Source organism: Eumetopias jubatus, unplaced genomic scaffold (genome assembly GCF_037043125.1).
Source record: "Eumetopias jubatus isolate StellerSeaLion01/CBP00866 unplaced genomic scaffold, mEumJub1_p1.0 scaffold_5, whole genome shotgun sequence".
NCBI classification, from domain to species: Eukaryota; Metazoa; Chordata; class Mammalia; order Carnivora; family Otariidae; genus Eumetopias; species Eumetopias jubatus.
Window position 1 is genome coordinate 90,468,321 of NW_028274811.1, and position 21,446 is coordinate 90,489,766.

General features: G+C 42.5%; 1 protein-coding gene across 2 annotated transcripts in view; it reads right to left on the reverse strand.

The window, feature by feature from the left end:
• Positions 1-1,501: 1,501 nt before the first annotated feature.
• The window catches only part of SFXN1 (sideroflexin 1), a 40,030-nt gene continuing 20,085 nt past the window's right edge, over positions 1,502-21,446 (reverse strand). For both annotated transcript variants that reach the window (XM_028102740.2, XM_088023468.1), the window contains exons 4-11: positions 20,646-20,744; positions 19,212-19,287; positions 18,532-18,617; positions 17,045-17,172; positions 15,044-15,093; positions 8,020-8,069; positions 7,563-7,610; positions 1,502-3,660 (exon numbers count right to left, since the gene is read on the reverse strand). In XM_028102740.2, coding sequence (XP_027958541.1) covers positions 3,564-3,660; positions 7,563-7,610; positions 8,020-8,069; positions 15,044-15,093; positions 17,045-17,172; positions 18,532-18,617; positions 19,212-19,287; positions 20,646-20,744 — 634 coding nt within the window. In that variant the 3' untranslated portion in view covers positions 1,502-3,563. The remainder of the gene's footprint in view (positions 3,661-7,562; positions 7,611-8,019; positions 8,070-15,043; positions 15,094-17,044; positions 17,173-18,531; positions 18,618-19,211; positions 19,288-20,645; positions 20,745-21,446) is intronic.

Here is a 21,446-nt window from a genome sequence, read left to right on the forward strand (position 1 = left end):
CTGCCCTGGTAAGCTTGTTGATACTGTGTCCCTAAGTGTGTCGACATCGAACCTTGATACTTCCTTGGAATCTGGTGAGGGGCAAGATATGCGAATTCATAGAAAACTGTAAGTTGAGCTTGAAATGGGCTCAATGATGCTCAGATCTCTGGGAACACCCGAGATATGGCTACAAGCAGAACTTCTCACACTGTGAAGTGCACGGGGCTCCTGCTATCCTGCAGGTTCTGGTTCGGTAGGTCTGGGGGTGGGGCCCCAGAACTTGCATTTCTAGCAAATTTGGATGTTTCGGTCTATGGACCATGCTTGGAGTATCTATGTTTGAAGTGACACCTTATATTCATCACTGCCAAACATAAGCTTATTTTTCTTCAGCTTTCAGTGAAATTCTGCATACACAAAGGAAAAACTAATTTTATTCGAGTATTCCAGTTGTTTGCATTTTTGGAGAGGGCTGAAGGCCTGGGTGTCAGATCTTGGCTCCCACTGTAGTTTTCAAGTGACCAGGAGTGGCCTTGAACTTGCACTTCACCACTGGAAGCCATGGTTTTCTCATCTGCGAGTAGAGACTTTTCCTACCTCTGTCTCATTCAGGCAAAACCTTAGTTGTCGGGCATTTTAACAGGATGGACTCAAGTCTCTGCCTGAGCATTTTAATCTGTATTTTTAGTTAGGTTGGGGGTTATCTCTGGGGAAGTTGCTGGGGTTCTAAAATCTTACCGTGAACACTGGTAAACTGGTATTCTGAATGCACAAGTGGTGTCTCTAGAACAAATAACACACTGGGCGACCATTCACTGAGTTTACTGTGTGCCAGGCAATATGCTAACTGCTGTACAGAGATTGTCTCGCTCATCTTTATAATGATTCTATGAGGCACGTTCAGTTATTTTCTCCAAAGCCAAAGCAAACAAACAAAGCTGAAAGTTATGGAGAATGTCAGTCGCCTAAACACATGTATTTTAAAACTGGGTACAACCAAGATTCTACCGGCTCTGACTTCTAGACCCAAGCTCTTGAATATAGTTAACTCATTTTTAAGTGACGAACAGAGTTACGGTAGTAAAACCCTTTATTAAGTCTGGTCATAAGGCACTCCCCAATCTTGGGTTGAGATTCTTCTCTGTGAACTATGTCAAAGGCTAGTTCCACATTAGAATCTGACAGACAATCTGAGAGGGAATTTACCTCCCCACCACATGCAATGGTATTCGTTATCAGCATCTAAAGCAGAATCACACTTTCCCCTGTGCTCATAATAAACATTCCTGGAATTACACTGTGTGGGGCTGGGAGGGGGCATGTGCTCTGTGCATACGGTATTCACGAAGGTGGCAGACTGGGAGCCAAAAACAGGAAAGAATTTCCTGCTGAAGGCATAATACAAACTATCAGTGTTTGGGAGTTACTGATGGTACCCCGATGTCAAGTCGGAATGAAAGGTACCATCAACTATGACATAAAAACTGCATTACCCTTTACATACAAATAAAAGAGAGAATTTATTTTCATTCTGAGTTTATTTAACATTCCATCCAGTTGAACTGAAATAATACATTGATTCCAACACTGGCGAGGCACTGTGCTAATACTGAAATAAAAACTGCCAGTCAGTAAATACGCACAATCATAATTCTTTATAATGTTAATAGAAATATGAATAACTATTTACCGTTATAAGCTCATTGCACTTCATGTGGACTTTTCTCCAGAAAAGGTTATTTCTAAGAAATCAGCAAAATTGCCAATCTTGGTTCATTTGTTCCTTTTTATAAACCACGATTAAACGATACAGTTAATATTTCTATATAAAAGCATCAAGAGTTGGAAGCTTCAATAAATAATGTTTAAAAAGACACATCTCCATGTTCATTATCCCTCCCTGGTGTGTATAAAGTTTAGTTCATCAATCTTCAAGCCAGTAGTTGATTGATTTCTCAGTGAAGGTTAAGATTCTGAGAAGGAGCTACCAGTGAAGGGGGGTGGGGAGTGGGGAGGGTGGGGGGTAAGAATACTGAGATTAGCCGGGGCAGGTTGTGAGGGACCTCGGTTTCTCCTTACAAGCACCCTTAAAAGCACCTCATGGAGATCTGCCTTGAATTTCAGGCTCTTACCACTTTTTAAAGAGAAGCATCTATGGCAAAAAAATACACCCAAGGCCAGAATGTAATGGGGAAGCTATTTTGCCTCAAATGGTTTAAGACAGAAAATCTAAATGAGAAAATTCTGGTGGCACAAAGGAAGGCTCAGAGTGGCCCCAAGCTTCAGATCCATTAATTCTTTCAGAGAAAAGAGAAACACGGACACAAGGCACACCATTTTTTCTTTATGAGGAAATTCAGTCTGGTCACATTGTCTGGAAAAATCTGTCAAAACTAGCTTCTACATTTTTTTTCACTTACAAGTCTCTGAATTACAATTGAACTGAGTGGCCTCACTCAACAGAACAACCACCTAGCATATGGCTTGAACATCTTCAGACTTGAAACATAATCTGTTACATTAAATATATGTGAAGCTACTACAGATGATGTAAACAGTGGTCCATGGATTCCTTATTGTCAAACAGGGTGGAATGTAGTACAGAATATTCAAGTACAATTCATTCAGTCACTGATTCACATATACATTATTTCTGTATCTTTCTGAAAGCCAAAGAGGTCTATGAGAATGACAAGAAAAGACATGTAGCTAGCTGGAACCGTGCCCTCACTTCTAAAAAAAAAAATCAAACCAACCAGATTCAACCCAGTCATACAGGATTGGTATTGAATATACTTCCAAAATTTGACATTTGTATATTTCAGTTATTTGATTATCTGATGTAAATAACTGAATATAAAGTCAACAAGTGCAAGGTAAGATTAACTTCATAAAAATGTAAAACAGAATACATTTAAGAGCCAACTAAAGAAATCCACCAGCAATATGAATGCATATAGTTGTTGACAGCAGGGATAGCTGATCACACTTCTCTATTACTGTGACTTTGGGGAAGTAGACGGAAGAGCTTTTCTCCTATAAATCCAAAAGACTCATCATCTACTTTGGGTTGCCCATTGCCCAAAGTGGAAGCAAATGTCCTTAATATTCACGAGTCATTTTTCATAGCTTAGCCTCAGAGCTTTTGTGTTTTCCCCAATCACTGCTGAGTGATTTGAAACAAGAATGGGATAAAAACTCAGTATTTCAAACAGATTTCCTTTTCACTCACTGATAATCAATACATATTTATTTAGCATACACTGAACATCTACTCTATGCCTAGCAGTGCTTTTTAAAACTCTGGGTGAGGGCTGGTATATTGTCCTTGAAAAACAATGACTATAAAAGCTAGAGGAAGGGTATTTCTGTAAATTATATCATGATTCAAATGTAAGGGCGCCAACAGGTGTCAGGCGCCTGGCCCATACCAGGTGCTGTGCTATAAGTAGCAGCTTGACTCTAAAAGGCTAATGTGGGTCTTTAAAAGGTTTCTGTAACTGGGAGAACCCGGGTCGAACAGGCTTTTCCTCACCAGGTTTGCAGTAGATGGGATAAGCTGTAGAGTTTCTTCTGCTACTTTACAATCCCTTATTAAAGTATACACGTCGTAATTCAGGATAGGTCTCTTGGATCTTGGCTTGCAACTCAGCCTCCAAGCTTGTCACAGACATGGAACTGGGATAAGGGAGAAACGACACGATTAATTACATGGGCAGAGTAGGGAACCGGAATCTGGACACACAGCAGAGAAAGGCCGTGTCCTCCCCGCCCGCCGGCTCCCCAAATCATGACTGGTATTGTAAGACAGAGTCCTGCTTGAAAAATGCTTCCTGTGCCTTGAAAATGAATGCCCAGTTCCTTTTGGAAAATTAATTGTTGCTAATAATCAAAGAAATGCACCTTAATAGCTCAAAAATGATTAAAAGTTTAAAAACTGTTCATGGCTGGGAAGAAGGCAAGCAACAAGACTCTCAGCCCCTGCTGGTATTGGGAAACAGTGTGTGGTCATGCCACTTCCCCAAGGAAAACAATATAAATGTTCACCATTAATAAAAAAAGACATATGTACTTACTGGAATTTTTAACACTAAAAATTCACTTGCATTAATATGCTCTTCTCCATTGTATAAGAATACATGCTTCTTGCAAGCCTTTTAGAAAATACTAAACTGTACAAGAAAAAAACCATCCCTCATAGTCACACACCACTGAGCAATGACTTGTTAGTCTTTGCTTTATGTGTTTAAAAAAAGCACTTGAATGGATTAAAGCTTGTTTTTTTGTTACAAATGCATACTTATTATATAAAAGTATGAAGAAAAATTGTCCATAATGCTTACTACCAGAAAACCTGGTAAAATTTTGATATGTAATTCATCTTTTAAAAAAATTGTTCTGTAATATAGTTGAGATGTGGGAAAACATGAGGTTAAAAAAAAGACAGGCTAATAGATATATAAACATGTAAGAAAATAAAAGAAATATTATGAATAGGGCGCCTGGGTGGCTCTGTTGGTTAAGCGACTGCCTTCGGCTCGGGTCATGATCCTGGAGTCCCGGGATCGAGTCCCGCATCGGGCTCCCTGCTCAGCAGGGAGTCTGCTTCTCCCTCTGACCCTCTTCCCTCTCGTGCTCTCTATCTCTCATTCTCTCTCTCTCAAACAAATAAATAAAATCTTTAAAAAAAAGAAGAAAAGGAAATATTATGAATATAGGGAAAAAATGTACCTACATGGTTATGTTCTACACAGTGGGATGTAGGGTAGTCTTAAAATGATGCCACTGCTAATGATAATGGTTATGACTTACTGATCATTTGTTGGACCAGATATTATGCTTTTTCATCTTTATAAGAACTCTGAAAGTCAGGTATTATCCTAGTTTTACAGATAAGGAAATTGGAGGGACACCTGAGATTCAAAGCCGCGCTCCTAACCAACACGCTATACTGAATCTTGGTCCTGTTTTTCCAGTGATCTAGAGGTACTCATAATTACTATTAATACATTATAAAGGCCAACTCTGATTTTGGAATTAAAGTTATTCAAACCTTCCTGGATGGTGGGGGGACTCTTTTTTTTAATCTTCCGGAAGAGTTTGTTTAAAACTGGAGTAATCTGTTTCTTGGCAGTTGAGTAAACTCCACCTGCAGAACCACCTGGTTCTTGTGTTTATTTTGTATGAAGAATTTTAAATAAAACTTCGACTTCCTTAATGGCGATACGCCAAATCAGACTTTCTGATTTTTCAGTATTGTTAATATTTTTCCAGGAATTTGCCCATTTGCCTGTTTTCAAACCTACTGCCATAATGATGTTGGTAATACTTGTAGTAATATTTGTAGTTATACCTTCTCTTCATTCATACTATTATTTGTTCCTTTTGTTGTGACTGACATCATGATGATTTTGTTACTATTTTCAAGAACCAACTTTTGACTTCCCGGGTCCTCCTCTATTCCTTATCTCCTTCCTTTCTCTTTCCTTGCAGTTTATTCTTTTTGTTCCTTTTTGACCTTAAGCTGGACCTTCAGTGCTTGATTTTCAGCCATTCTTCCTTTCTAATATATACATTTAAAGCTATAAATTTCTCTCAAAGCAACACTTTTGCTGCTTCCCACAAATTCTTTTTTTTTTTTTTTAAGATTTTATTTATTTATTTATTTGAGAGAGAGAATGAGAGAGAGAGAGAGAGAGAGAGAGCACATGAGAGGAGGAAGGGTCAGAGGGAGAAGCACACTCCCCGCTGAGCAGGGAGCCCGATGCGGGACTCGATCCCGGGACTCCGGGATCATGACCCGAGCCGAAGGCAGTCGCTTAACCAACTGAGCCACCCAGGCGCCCTGCTTCCCACAAATTCTGGTAAGGAGCATTTTCATTATTTCTCATGTGTGCAGGAGAATGGATGATCGTGGCATATTTATACAATGGACTATTATACAGCAGTAAACAGTGAATGAACTTAGCTACATGATATTGAATAAAAAAGAACGAGTAGCAGAAAACTATATATAGCATGACACCCTTGCCTAAAACGTTCCCAAAGAGGCAAAACTAAACAACATTGGGAATATATATATATATGTATGTATATATACATATATATAATAATAATTTTTAAATGTAATTGTACTATAAATATGAAATGCAGCATAATGGTTAAATCTGCAGGAGGGAGGGGTATGGGCTGGGAAGAACCTATAAAAACATATAACTCATTGGCAATATTTTTATTTATGAGTGGGCAGTGGATTCATGGATGTTCATTATATCATTAAAGTAAACAAAATAGGGTCATGCTTGGACCAATGAGGGTAGTGTGTAATGAACCAAGGAATATCAGTAATCCTATTCTATCCAACTGATGAGTAAGCATCAAAAAGAAAAACAAATGTATAAGCAAAAAAACCAGGAATAAGCTTCATTTAAACCAAGGCCTATGTAGGAAGCTCCTTTATGGGTTTTCAAATCCTTTAATCTCAAAATGATAACAGCTACCTTTATTAAGAGCTTACCTTGTAGTAGGTGTTTTCCTCAGCATTTCACATACACAATTTCTAAGTCGCTGAGTACAAGGTCAACTGCTGGACACTGGAATAAACTTTTCTTACGCTAAGTCCTGAGCTTCTGGGGTTTGAAAAGTAAATAGGTGTAATTACCCCTCTTTGGATTTGAGGAAATGCACCTGTAGTGGGCTTAGAGAATAAATTCTGAAGGTCCTGCCCCCTCCCAGGGGGTATGCCTCTAGGCATCAAGGTAATTTCGAGGCTCCCTCTCCTTGGGATTTAATGCCCTATTTAAGACCAGTAGGAGTCAAAGATGGATGTGAAAGAGCAGATAAAGGTGGAGTGCTTTATCAGGTGGCACAGACCTGGTAAAGTTAGTTCCAGTAGCCCTTATCATCCTTTGAAAGCCTCGGGCATGAAAGACCCTATGTCTTGGGCCTGCTGGCGCATGCGGGGTATTACAGACCCTTAGACAAAGGCCAAACAACAAACAACATGCTCCTCTTTGTGCTTCCGTGGGGTCAGCAAGAGGCTGAAGACCTGGATTTATCCCATGCTGATTTATGCCCATCAATCCAGTTCTTACATCAAAAGCAGGATTTAAGGGTAGCTGGTGATGAAAGTACACAATAAGGATTTTAAGGCAAGAAACTAAATAGGAAGAGGGGCTGCAAATAAACCAACCACCGAGGCAAAGTGCATATAACCGCGGTCCCTGGGGTGGACCTTAAATTCGAACACGTCTGTGTTGTAGCCGCACTGGCCAATGGATCGGATGACAAGAAGCCCTATTTAAATTTTTTATAAAAGCAAATTTGTACCAGAGCTAACCTGACTCTTACAAAGGAATAAAGCATTTTCAAATGTAATGGTAGAGCGGGATAAAGAGAGTTCTGAAATTAAACAGATGTGTGTTTGACTTCTGCCTCTATCTCTTCCTCTTAGAGACTCGGCTTCATTAATCTTTGAATCTCAACTTCCCTTCAAGTGAAACGGAATAACAGCACCTGTGTCTTCAACTGGTTTTTAGGATTAAAACTCGTGATCATTCCGAAGAATAGCAAATACATACCTTTTCTGAGGAAACAGAGCACAACATAGAGGTGTAGCAAATACCAAACTAAAAAAAAAGGAAAGAAAAGACAAATCAGAGCATTTTCAAATGGATGACTTTCAGATTCTTCTTCTATTTTACTTTTATAACAATCCCCTTTCTTTCGAGCATCGTATTTCCTTATAAAATATGTCCTGTTTGTGTAATTTTATTACCAAGGACTGTCAGGATAATTTAAACAAAAAACATCAGAGAGATATCAGGAGTTTAAAAAAAGAATCACACAAATAGTCCCAAACATTGTAGGTTTCTTTTTACTTCTATCTAATTTTGGGGACCGTAAGTTCCAGATGTTCTGGGATGGTCTCACTTTCAAAACTTGTGTCCCACATTATCTGCCCATTCCTTCACCTTTCATATGCTGTGTATTTACCTTTAAAGAAGAAATTAATTATAAAAAATTAATTCCACTCACCAAAAGCCAACTAATCCAACTTGAATAGGTGCGCTCATCCATGGGAACCTCTGTATTGAGAGAGAAATTATTTTGAATACTTTTCATACAGAGACAATTTCTTCCGCTGGTAATAGGGAGGACACTCTCCAGGTTACAAGATCCGGATTAGTGAAATTTGGGGGTAACACTGCAACAAGTATGTTTGTTAGTCCTGACTTCCTGTAGCCTCCTTGATTGGTCAATGAATGCACATGCAAAGATCAAGTGGCTTCTCAGTTCTTTCTCTTGCACATATCGTCTGAGAGATGCTTGGCTCTGAACACGTGGAGGAATCATTACCTCCTGCGGGGGAGGTAGTACAGCCTGGTGCGCAGGTTGGAAGACAGCCAAACCTGTACTCAACTCTCTGCCCTGCCGCCTGGTGCCCGACTGTGGGGACGGGGCAGGCAGAGCCCAACCTCTCCAAGCTTCAGTTTCCTTAGCTGCAAAATGAGGATCGCAATAGTTGCCTGAAAGTGTGTGGGAGATGTGCCAGGTAACATTTGTGAAGCACCCAGGACAGTGCCCAGAGTGTAGCAGAAACCCAGCAAACATTTCCCTCCTCCCCTGCAGCTTCCCTTTCTTGCTTTTAGTTGCTGTCAATATGGTTAAAACTACTGCTGGCAAAGAAAATTTGTGCCTGTCACTTTTGTTTTTTTAATGGAAATGAATGAGTTGGTTGGTCTTTTGGAGAATAAGCACTGTTAGATTTTTAGTTTTCAAAAAGGAGTGGTACCAAAACATGCGATACAGAGAACGATGGGATAGACGGTTCTAGAAACAAGGCCCCTGAAACAGCGGCAGCCGAGTCGTGAACGGGTTGTTATGAAATCGGTCAACTTAGTGCAGAGTCAACACAGGCTGTTAAAAGATCATGATCCCAAGGAAGCTTGCATGAGAGGCGTACCCTGGTCCCCGAGAAGACTCCTCTGGCAAAAAGGTACGTCATACAGGTTAACGTGAGGGGAGAGAGGCAAGTACTAGAGAGGAAGGGAGAAATGTCATCAAGAGGGGACAGACCCAGCCCTCAAAGGACAGCAAGAAAGGACATACTGTATCTTGGGTAACTGGCCCCGTGTGATGATGACGGATTTCCGTAAGGAGATGTACATCCTCGCCCCAGCACTTCCCAGATGTGACACCTGCACTGGGCGATGGGAAGGCAGACTGAAGTACTGAAGGAGATTTTGTGGAGGATGAACTTGAGCCCCTGAGAGTGGCCTTCTGATTTCAAGTGCGCTCTTGTCTGAAGCAAATGGGGCTAACCTCTTATCCCAGGGAACAGCTGCGAGGAATCTCAAAGAAGGATGTGTATGAGCAGAAGGCGGACTGTGGCTCATGCCGAAGGTCTCGATGGAAAGGCTCTGAGTAATGACAAGGATCCTGGAGAACTCTGACTTCACCCAACCTGGATGTCGTCCCGGAGTCTCCCGACTCCTCTCCAGCACCCCATCTGCTTGATTCACCCCTACTTCTTAAATAGCACTTAAATAGCACTGAGACTCACTTAGTGAGCGGTGGACGTCTGGTCTCCCCCTACATACTCACACACTTAAAATCGTGAAACAGAGGATACTGTAAATGAAAGTTTCAATGAATTAAAGACAGTAATCATAAGTGTAAAAAATATATATTCAAGAGGTAAAAGCTCAAAAAGTAATATGACCCTAAAGTCTTCCTTCTGCCAGATCTTTTTTCTAATAGCTTTGCTGACATACAGTATACTGCAAGTATTTGCAGTTTTTATACACGTATTCAGCCATGAAGCCATCCCCACGATCAAGGTCATGAACATATCTGTCACCCGTAACGCTTTCCTTATTCCTTGTGCCCTTGGCAATTCCTCTCTCTCCCCTAAACCCTGCACCCATTCCCTGGCAACCTCTGATCTCCTTTTTGCCACTATGTGTCAGTTTATATTTTCTAGAATTTTATGTATGGTATCTATTTTTTGTGTAATTGTTTTGAGATTAATTCGAGTGGTTGCATGTATCAATAGGCCATTACTCTTCCTTGCTGAGTGAGGTATTCCACTGCATGGATACAGTACAATTTGATAATCTATCCTCCTGCTGATGAACATTTGGGTTGTTGCCAGTTTTTGGCTATTGCAAATGAAGCTGCTGTGAACCATTCGTCTTTTATGGACATATGCTTTCATTTCTCCTAGGTAAACACCTAGGAGTGGAATGGCTAGATCAGATGGTGTAAGCATCTATTTCACTTTTTAAGAAACTACCAAACTATTTTCCAAAGTGGTTGTACCATTTTTCATTCCCACCAGCAAGACATGAGAGTTCCAATTCCTCCGCATCCTCACTAACACATGCTATGGTCAGTCCCTTTGGTTTTAGCCATTCCTGTAGATGTTTAGTGGTAGCTCATGTAGTTTTAATGTGAACTTCCCCAGTAAATAAAGATATTGAGCCATCTTTTCATGTGCTCATCTGATACAGATATGTGTTTGGTGAAACGTCCATTCAAACCTTCAGCACGTTTTTAAAATTTGGGTTGTTTTCTTAAATGAGTATTGAGTGACTTAGATCTTCTGGATATAAATCCGTTATCAGATACAAGCTTTGTACAGATTTTCTTCCAGTCTATTTGTCTTTTCATCTTTTATAGTTTTCACAAAACAGAATTTTACCATTTTGATGAAGTCCAATTTATCACTTTTTCTTTTATGGACTGCCTTTGGTGTTGTCTCTAAGAAATCTTGGCCTAACTCTCGATCTCAAAGATGGTCTATTATATTTTTTGCTAGAAGTTTCACAGTTGTTGATTTTCACATTTAGAGTCTACGAACCATGGGGAATTAATTTTTACATATGGTATAGTCAATTCCCTATACATGGCCCACATGCCAGGCAACCTGACTCATCCACAAGTCTCCCAATAAGCCAGGCTGTGTGACCTCGCTGAGCTTCTGCAAAGCATGTACCCTTGAGCCGTCCCCTTCAAGACTCTGCCACCCCCTGTAGTTGAGGAAGACACCTCCTCCATTCCCTCTGTGCTGTAACCACCAAGTATTAGAACCACTGCCCTGTGCCTCTTCCCATCACTGTGCTATATGGTCCCTGTGAGCAGCTTTCAAGCCGTTTCTATGACTCAAGCACCTAGCACGTTGCTTGGCACATAACAGGCACTCAGCAAAGGGCAGGTGAGGAAATAAATAAATGAGTGAATGGATAAATAAATGCTACACTCACATTTAATTAACAGAAAGTCCTGAAAAACCTACAGAGTAGACAGAGCAGTCCACTTTTATTAAAGGGAATATGGAAGAAGTAGAACTTAAGGAATGAGGAACTATTATCTGACCCAAACCATATTAACTTGACTTATTCCCAATGAAAGTGCCAGCAAGGTAAAGAGACCACAGGAGTTATTCTTCAAGAATACCATTCTTCGAAGGGCCACATTTTCAGCAGCGAGCTTTCTGGTTTATTGCAAAGATTTCTGGGAGTCACATGCCCACTGCTGATGCTTTTTTTCCAGCATCCCACTTGGGGAAAGATAGGGGGAGGGACGAATCACACTGAATGCTCCCCAAGCTCAGTGCTAATAAAAAAGCCAAGAAGGTTCAATTTGTTTCATGCTTGCAGAGGAGTTTGGTCATGTCCAAGGTGAAAGCCCAGATAAGTACACCCTTACAGAGGGGCACAGCCAGCCACTGGGGCTGTGGGAACAAGCAGGGGGCCAAGCGAGGCAGACACCACCCACGTGGACATCAGGAGCTGCTGTAGAAACAATCTCGGGAGCCTCTGTAGAAGGGGCACGGTAAAGCCTGCCTTTCCTGATGCATGTGAAAGTGCTCTGAAGATGGAAATGTATGGATAGTAATACAAGCCACCTCTGCCTGTGTTTTAGCAATAGCTAGACTATCAGTTAAGTCCTATGGAACTCTCTACGTGGGCAAAATGCAGTATTTCAGGGTAAGGCCACGCTGCACTTGGGGAGTGGTATGTGTGTACGAATAGCTCAACAACAGTCCGCCATTCCTTTTTCAAAGCAACATCCTCCACTGAGGTCTGGAGCAGGACAGCTACAACCAGACCCCCTATAGCTGGTGGGATGCTGGGACTGAGTGTCAGCCACTCTGACCACCACTCCCGACCTTGCCACGGGGCTTCTGAGGCCAGTGGTCTCTCCCAGCTCCCGGTGAGGCCCTTCACTGTTGGAGAGTGGGGCAGACAGAGGGCTGCTTCGTCAAGGACAGGTGAGGTGGCACATCTCCAAGTTATCACTAACGTATACGGTATCAAGCAAAGCTAAAAACCGTATACTGAGGTGGGGGAGGAAAACACAGTATGCATTCATTTATTAATGTGAAAAAGGCCAATACAGAGTGGCAATGGGGCGCTAACTGCTTGTATCATTTGCTGGGTCCTTCACGTAGAGAAAGTTATTAGGCTGTATCTGCAGCAATTTCCATCTGTCAGAGCAAGAAAATAATGCCAGATGCCCAACTGGGTCTTCTGTCCAGTGTCTGTCACTTGGAGATCAGAGTAACTCTGGCAAATTTTCCAACAATGCTGAGACCCCAGGAGCGCCAATGCACACCTGCACTAGGAGAAGAGTGTACCAACCTCATTTCGTGTTTTCCCCAGTGACCTAACTTTTCAGCATTAATGGAGCTTCAAATGCAGACTTTCTCACAGAATTTCTGGAATCCCCAGTCATGATCAGGACACATGTTAGCAGCCAGAGTATGCCCAATACCCGCAGGCCAGGGCCGGACTGCAGAATAAAGTACCACCCGCAGGGGCAGGTGGCGAGATTCAGAGCCTCCAATCCAGAGGCAGGCTGCAGAGATCCTTCTGCTAAAGAGGTGTTGGGTGGCATTTGAGAGTCAGAGAGAAAAGACTGGGTAGGCCTCAGCAATGGGGATGCTGCCACCAAGAGTGGCCTCCCATCTGCTTTCACGGTTACCAGTAGATTCAAGACAATCATAACCTCATTGCACTGTTGGTGAATGAGCCACACTTAGTACTCCTCTCTTGCAAAAGCTGTCACTTTTATGTCAGACAAACTCACATCAGATGACAATTTCCAAGCCTTGTAACTGATCTGGGCATCTGGTCTTGCTTTAAAAACTCGAGTTTTGCTTCAATTCAGCCGGGGGGGGGGGGAGCGGCGGGGGTTAGGTTTATTTTGATCCTCCATTGCTCCTGAAGCTGGCATGCCACTACCTTAGGAGCTAACAACCAGGCAAGTCAACAGGTTGCCTGGGTCAACACATACCCTCGCTGAACTACTAGAATCCTAATCCTAATGGCTTCCCAGATTAAGGGCTGGTAGAGAAGAACGCAGGGCATCAAGTCAATGTCTGCAAAGTTATGGATGTACTGGATGGGCCACTTCCTACTAGTATCCTGGAGAGTGATACTGACAAACCCCATTTAAATTAACGTAATAGGTTTCTTCCTCCAAAGCCTGAATCACTTCCCATAAGCAAAGCAGGGATGGACAGAGGAAAGAGCACTAATTTTTTTCAGATTATCTGAAAATCACGGAGATGTCAAAGCTGATGAATTTCAAATGTGTATACAATTTGGTAGTTTTAGGATATAGTTAGTGTTCCAGTACATAAACTAATCCATTAGCAGCTTTTAAGAGTTAATCCTTTCCTAAGCTTTGCACCAGAAAGAGATTTGGGCAAAACTTTGTCATTAATTCTCAAAAGAAGAGCTTAGTGAAGTAGGTAAAATGTCAGACGAGTCCACGATGACATTTTAGCCTATACCAATAGCTTTACTGCTTCCACATATATATAACTGTTTTGTATTTGGGGACAGTTCAGTTGCTACAGAGCCACGACAACACGACTGCACAATTCACACCACCGTGTAAGATTGCTAGGAGGATGCTCAGGGAGTAGAATTCTTCCATGTGCCCAAAGCACCCGAGAAAGAATAGGAGAGAAGGTGCTGGAGAGAGGGACCCCTTTCCCTAAGGTGGGGCTGGTGCATTGACAGGTGACAACCTGGCTACATGGGTCAAATGAGGCACTCAACATTACTGTTTCCTCATAGCAGACTTTTCTGGCTTACTTCTCTAAGAACATTATTATATTGAAAGTGTTTATGAAGTGTCCACTTAGTGTTGACTGTGGCGTTCCTTCTGGGACGCATGGGGAGTATATAGGTCAGTGAACATACCTGTTGCACGTTTAGAGTACTCCTAATCAATGAAATCATTCAGGAAGTGTTTGGCTTGTGAACTATGTCCCTTTTTAAAGCTTTATATTGTTCCCTCGATGTTACAGTTCTGTTTCTAAGACTCAAAACAATTCACCCCAGGAGAACTGTGGTCTTCCTCACAACACATCTGCTCCTCCAGCGAGGAACGTGGCTCTTTTCTCTTGGCAGATCTAACAATGCCACTTTCCAAACCGCATGAGCCAAGTGAGTCACCCTATTCTACCGTAGCCCACTTGTGAAAGAACTGGAAAATGACGGTGACTCATGAACACTATTTCTTTAAACCAGGAAGCTACAAAAAGCAATGTAGAAGCATTGAGAGTCCTTGGTCCCAATGTGACCTTGAAGGGAGGTGGCTGATAAAATTAATGAATTACTAGATATGATCACTAAAGAAAAATACACCGGGCACTATTTTTCAGGGTCCTACAAAGCTACTACTCCAAACTCTTTTCATTTCTGATAGTATGTGTAGTGACTTATAAACACATTGTTCCAAATTCACACTCTCTCTTCATTATCACCTAGCTAGGCATCCAAGTGATGACTAAGATAAGGGGTAACTGAGTATAACCTCTCAAGAGGAATGGGCAGCCACCTTCATTTATGAAAGCTTTCTCAAATATCTGAGATCAGAAATAAAATGTTCCCAGAAACATCTTTTTATTTACGTAAGTGCCCAAGTGCCAATGGCCTTCAGATTCTTTACTCACTGTGTAGGAAATATTCTGTATTGTTTGAAGTCTGAAAAGGAACTGAAAGCATTGAGACAAAGATTAATAGAACTGGGGCTTGCTTACCTTTAGGAAGGCTTTCTTCTCCAAAGTGTTCATGATAAATGGAGGGATGGCTGCAAGTAAAGACACACCCACTTAAATCTTTCTTTAAGATTTACTTTCAGCTCACATCTTTTTTAACCATTTTACAAAAGGCTTACATCACTTTTAGGCTATTTTCACACTGGCAGAGTGAAACTATTTGCAATAATTCTTTAAAATACTTCAGCATTAAAAAAAATTAAAAACAATGTAATGCTCATTACCAGCCAGAAAATTTTATAATCTGGAAGAGAACTTTACATTTAACTTTAAATATGTAGCAGTACAAACATCAGAAACTTTCCCCCTCTGTGCTAATTAAACAAATGCCACCTCCCCCAGGCATCCATCCCACATGGAGTCCAGTAGAAAGATTCTGCCTTAAGAAAAAGATTCATGCCTTGAGGAAGAAAAGTTACCTAACTTCTCTGAGCTTCAGTTTTCTGTTTTCCTCATCGATAAAATGGGGAGAATTCTATCAAACTGGCTGTGATGGTTGGAGACAATAATGTACATAACTCCTCGGGTAGTGGTAGTTCATTTATTATTTACTCACAATTTCTATCAGACTAAACTGTCACATCAACCACTTCCATATGGCAATTACCTCTATAGATTCCACTGGGACAGAAAGGCTGTGTTTCTTCTCTGGGACTAAATAATGTTTAAAATAACCAAGCCTCCAGAAATAGATCCATTGGGCTTGCTGAGCTCCAAAGGGGAACCTCAGATTTCAAAATGAGAAAGAACAAAACCCAAACCAAAAGCAAATGCCGGGCAGAGGCCGGAGTTGCAAGCCTGATGTAGGCAGGTGTGGAAGTTGGGCATGGTGGGCGTGTTGGCGCCAGACCCTGGGGACCCCCGTCTGTGTCTGGTTCCCACAGTGCACCCACTCCCACAGCATGTACCGCTGTTTCATGAGGACGCCAAGGGGTTTCTTTGTTCAATCAATTAACGGTGGCTAAATCGGATACTCTGAATTACCTGGGGTTGTAACTGACGCCACTATGATGTCCCTACTCCTACTTGTACGCTGATGAGATTCACAATGACAAAAGGAACTTACAGACAACAAAAGATATTAGCAGGACAACCTGACAACAACCGATTAAGTGTGCTTCTTTTGAGAGCTTGGTTAATAGCCAAGTGCTTTTTCTTTCTTTTAAAAGATTTTATTTATTTGACAGAGAGAGACACAGCGAGAGAGGGAACACAAGCAGGGGGAGTGCGAGACAGAGAAGCAGGCTTCCCGCGGAGCAGGGAGCCCGATGCGGGACTCGATCCCAGGACCCCAAGATCATGACCTGAGCCGAAGGCAGACGCTTAACAACTGAGCCACCCAGCCAAGTGCATTTTGCATTCAGCTTAGATGATGAAATTAATCCTACTAATTTCAACTTTTTTCTGTAAAGAGCACTAGACTTCCCAGGCCCGGGTTCCTGAGTAAGTCTGAGAATCTTCTCTCAGCCTTTGGTCTAAGGGTGGATCTAGGAAGCCCTAGGAGTGGGTTACATACAATGCAGATTTTGGCCATGGGTCATGGTGACTCCAAGCCCTAAGGACAAAACTGAGTAGAAGCTTGGCATACATCTTAATAGCTGCTCTAACCAACCCAACCTGGTTTGTATTCCAAGGGTTTCTAATCGATTCAAATAAATCTTCAGTAGAAATTATTCTGATTCAAGAACCTTTAGAAGTTTCTTCTCAAGATTTACGAAAATCAAATTCTTTGCCTTCAAGTTCTCATTGCCCATACTGTCACCGCCCGGGTCCAAACCAGCCCCATCACTGGCCTGCTGTAGCATGCCAGCCTCCTGGCCAGTCTCCAACCATCACTCTTGGCCCTCTTCACTCTGCTCCTGACACAGCCCCCGATGTCATGCCACTAAAGCCCAAGGATTACACCACTCCCCTGCTTAAGTTTCGCCGTGGCTTCCCGCCCCTCAGACTATGGACAGGGCTCGGTGACAAAGAGCTACTAACCCATGCCCGGGGCTGCCATGAGAATCCGAGAGACAACTACTTGTGTGATGGCTTGTTTTGCAGCATTGGCCGACTCGCCCAAGCGGTTCCCATTCTCATCTGTCACAGGAATGCCAACTTTGAGTTCCCTGTCGAGCAAAACACAGGCAAAGAAGTTCACAGATACCTTCATGAAACCGCTGGAAACAGCACTGTGCTATGGAAGACCAAGTCCCTACTGAATCCAAACACCCGCTTGAGTGTCAGTTTTGGCACTAACAGGTCTATTTTTATTTTTTAAAGATTTTATTTATTTGAGAGCGAGAGAACGAGCAGTGGGGAGGGGCAGAGGGAGAGAGAGGAGCAGGCGAGCCCGACATGGGACTCCATCCCAGGACCCTGGGATCATGACCTGACCCAAAGGCAGATGGTTAACCGACTGAGCCACCCAGGTGTCCCTAACAGGTCTATTTTTAAATACCACGAACAAAGTCTAATCCTTGTGTGGTAGGCACAAAAGTAAAGTAACATGGGGAGCCTCGGTTGAGCAACCGACTCTTGATTTCAGCTCAGGCGGTGATCTCAGGGTTGTGGGATCAAGTGCGGAGTCTGCTGGAGATTCTTTTTCCCTCTCCCTCTGCCCCTCCCCCTGCTCACTCTCCATCTTTCTCTCAAATAAATAAATCTTAAAAAAAAAAAAGGAAAATAACACTAGTAAACTCCATGAAAAAAAGTGTTGCATTTCTTAATAACAATATAATTCAAAGGGTGAATATGCTAACTTAAAGATAAGGCTAATTTCTATGCTCACATGCAAATCTGAGCAACTTCCCAAACGAAAGACAAATATAATACATGGCATTACTAAGTAAATTAACTATACTGACCCAGGAATCACTAGTATATGGCACCACTGGATAGTTAATGCCAGTTACTAACACTAAAATTACACTTGACCTTAGCCAAAAGGCCGAGAAGCGATTACTAACACTAAAATTTATAGCTCCTATTGTTACCGTTTTTTGTTATCCATTCCAAAATGCTTTTTCTTGTTCTTTCTTCTCTTTTAATTTCTGTCAGTTCTATAAAATACTTCCAAAAATGTAGATTAATATTTTAAACCCAGTAAGACAGTTCTGGGGTGGTGGGGGTACCTATTTTAGAGAATAAACTTTCTGTGCATAGACCTTCTTTGCCTAGCTCTACAACAACTAAATGTTAGTTTGAGATATATGTTTTAAACTTTTTATTACACAGAAGTAGAAAGAGTATTCTAACCCCCCACATACTCATCAGCCTACTTCAATAATTAGCAACTCATGGCTAAGCTTGTTTCATTAATGGACCCATCCCTGTGCCCACGCCAGATTACTTTGAAGCAAACCCAGGTCCCACATAATTCCATCTGTAAATATTAAAATGAACTGTTAAAAGTTTCAACACAACTAATTATTTTAAGACTCTACTGTCAAGCACCAGTCCTTTCTAAGACTGCATATGAATCTTACCTTTGCCTCATTAATGGGATATTAATGCAATTAGCAGCAGCTACGGCAGCAAAGGGAACAAAACGTCCTATGAGTGGTGAGACATGCTGCAGAAAAAAAAAAAAATCCCAAAAGCATTATTTTACTTTGCCCGGATTACTGAACGCAAATACTTATTTCTCCTTGAAAACTGCTAAAAACACAGTCTCTTTTGTATGGAAACTCAGGCCAAGGGTACTTTCAAAACTTGTTCCCTGGTGGTGGTTGTCGACTTCCAGCACGGGCGTACTGGGACAAGACATGCTTCCCAGACGTCAGCCAGACTGGCCTGGCTGACAGACTGGGGGGCTTTGGAGTCGCAGGGTCTTGAGTTCAGGCGCTGGCGTCTCCACCTCTCCAGAGGTGTGGGTGTGGGTGTGGGCACACTCCTCGGCACACAGCCTCTAGTGGGCAGCCAGGGTTGGGGAGCACTGGGCACGTAAGATGCAGTGCCAGGGACAGGCCAGGGGCTTGGCAGAGGGTGCTGGTGACAGCCTTTCTGAAACTCACTGGAAGACCCAACTGAGATAGGCAGGCAAAGATAATGATGGTAATAAGAAAGTCCTAGGACTTGAACTATTTTGAGAAATAATCAAGAGACTTGAGCCAGGCGGATGAGAGCAAATTAAGAAGCCTTGCTAGGGAAATGAAAATCCGAGTACCTTGGTTAATGCGTTGAGTCCTAGAGCTGTTGCCACAGCACCAGTTGTCGCGGAAACGTAAGCTGTTCCCAGTTCACTGAAAAGAAAGAATAGTGCATGAAAAACAGGTGCACGTCAGGAAACCTGGGTTCGACATTTTTTGAGGAAACGAGGGGACGATGTGAAAGAGCATGATTAAGAAGGGAGAGCCCACAAAACAACACTCATTATCACTCTACAAACGGCCAAATGCAGACGGGAAGCAAGCGGCCCTGGGCAGAGTGGCCTTCCTCACAGGCAAGCCGACCAGCAGCTTCAGCAGCAGCTGTAGGGAGGAGGTGCTGGTGGGGGGAGGGGACCGAGGGGCTGTGAGCATGCAGGGAACAGCATCTTGGCCTAAGCGTGGGCAGCATGTCTACCTAAATAAAAAGTACTTCTCAAAATATAAATACACATACTGGAAGTAAAACTGCCATACTGCTATTCTTAAAATTATAACTTATTGTATCGAAATACTAAAAGTCCCATCTGCAACAGGCAGTTAGGCACAGCTGTCTAAATTAAGTTTTAGGGGCATCTGGCTGGCTCAGTCCGTTAAGCATCTGCCTCTGGATTTTGGCTCAGGTCATGATCTCAGGGTCGTGAGATCGAACCCCGCGTTGGGCTCTGTGCTGCGTGTGGAGTCCGCTTGAGGTTCTCCATCCCTCTACTTCTGTCTACCTCGTACCCCTGCCTTGCATGCTGTCTCTCTAAAAAAATATAATAATAATAAATACAAATAAATAAAATAAGTTTTAATTCAAAGGGTTGGAAGAAATGAAGGTGTGATAAACACTGCGGTGGCAGATTTCCACAACCTTTGTTCCATATGGTGACAAGAGAACACTATGGACTGTTAGAGGCCATTTAAAGTGACAAAAAAGAAAACACTTTGAAGTATTCTCCAAGTTGAGCTGAAAGTTTTGGTTCACTAATCACTTCAGCCAGTCCAAAGAGTTTTTTACAGGAGGCAACATTTTAAACCTATTCACCTTCTGTTTGGCTCTATAGATGGCTTCTTTAAAGACAAATCCTAAATAAAAGTCCCCTTGGTTTCTGCAGAGATCACACTCTTGATGCTGCTACTTTTGATGTTGTTACCTGGCCCCAGGCTCAGGGTAGACAGGGGCACAGCCTGTCGTCTGCCACGGCCCGGCCCTCAACTGCCCACCTTGTGTTCTGCATGCGGAGCCTGAGGGCGTGGGAGACAAATCCGCCTACCAGGGTCCCTAACGGCAAGAGTCATGTCTGTGAAGGCAGGCTGGACAAGACGGTCATCTTGATGGGAAGGGAGGAGAAGAAACGCTACTGGAAAATATGCCCCACGATGTTCTGACCAGTATCAACAGTTTATACACCACCGGATGAAATGCACACTGGGCAAGTGTACAGAACGATGAACTCTTACAGTCTTACTTTACAGTGAGGGGGGCGTCTCCACTCCTGTTGGTGTAATTGACCACGGCATTGAAGGACTGGTTAATCCACTGCCAGAACAGCACGGCCGGCGTCGTCCTAAAACAGAGCGATCCGTCACACACCGGCCATCGTCTGTGACCTAGCCGCTGTGCAGAACAGAAAATGTGAACACCAGTAACCACAGAGGAGATGGACTGCGGAAGGAGAGCGCTAGGTCAAAGACCCTGCGTTCTGCGTCGAAAGCTTGGAACCTGAGGGGCGGGGCCGATGTGCACCCTCTGATCCTCAACATCTCCTTCTTTGGATATGGATAAGCACAAGCTCAAAGGGCTATGGTGAGAATCAAGTCATCCTCCTTAAATCTGATCTTAAATCTGCAGAGAGCCTGGCATACAGTAGGCACTCAACAAACGTCAGGCCCCTTCTCTTAGGGAAAAAAGCCAGCTGTCTGCAGGTGAAGTAGTCCTGATTCCTCCTTATGGCACGTGCAAGCCTGCACGTCTGCGTCTACGGCTACATCTACACTTACATCTGTGACTTATGAATGGATTTAAAAGAGAATGTTTAGAGACTTTTAAAATTTTCTTTCTCCATCTCATTTTCTTTTGGAAGTTAAGAGTTAGAGGAAAAAATCAGTCTCTCTCCTTTTGAACGACAGAGAGAATAGTATTTATTTAGCACCGGGAAAAGTTAAAGCAACCCCCTAGAGTTGGGACATTTATATAAAATGGAACTCAATGTGAAATGACATTTATTTCAATAAAACTATTTACACACAAAAATGTACTTTAAGCTCTG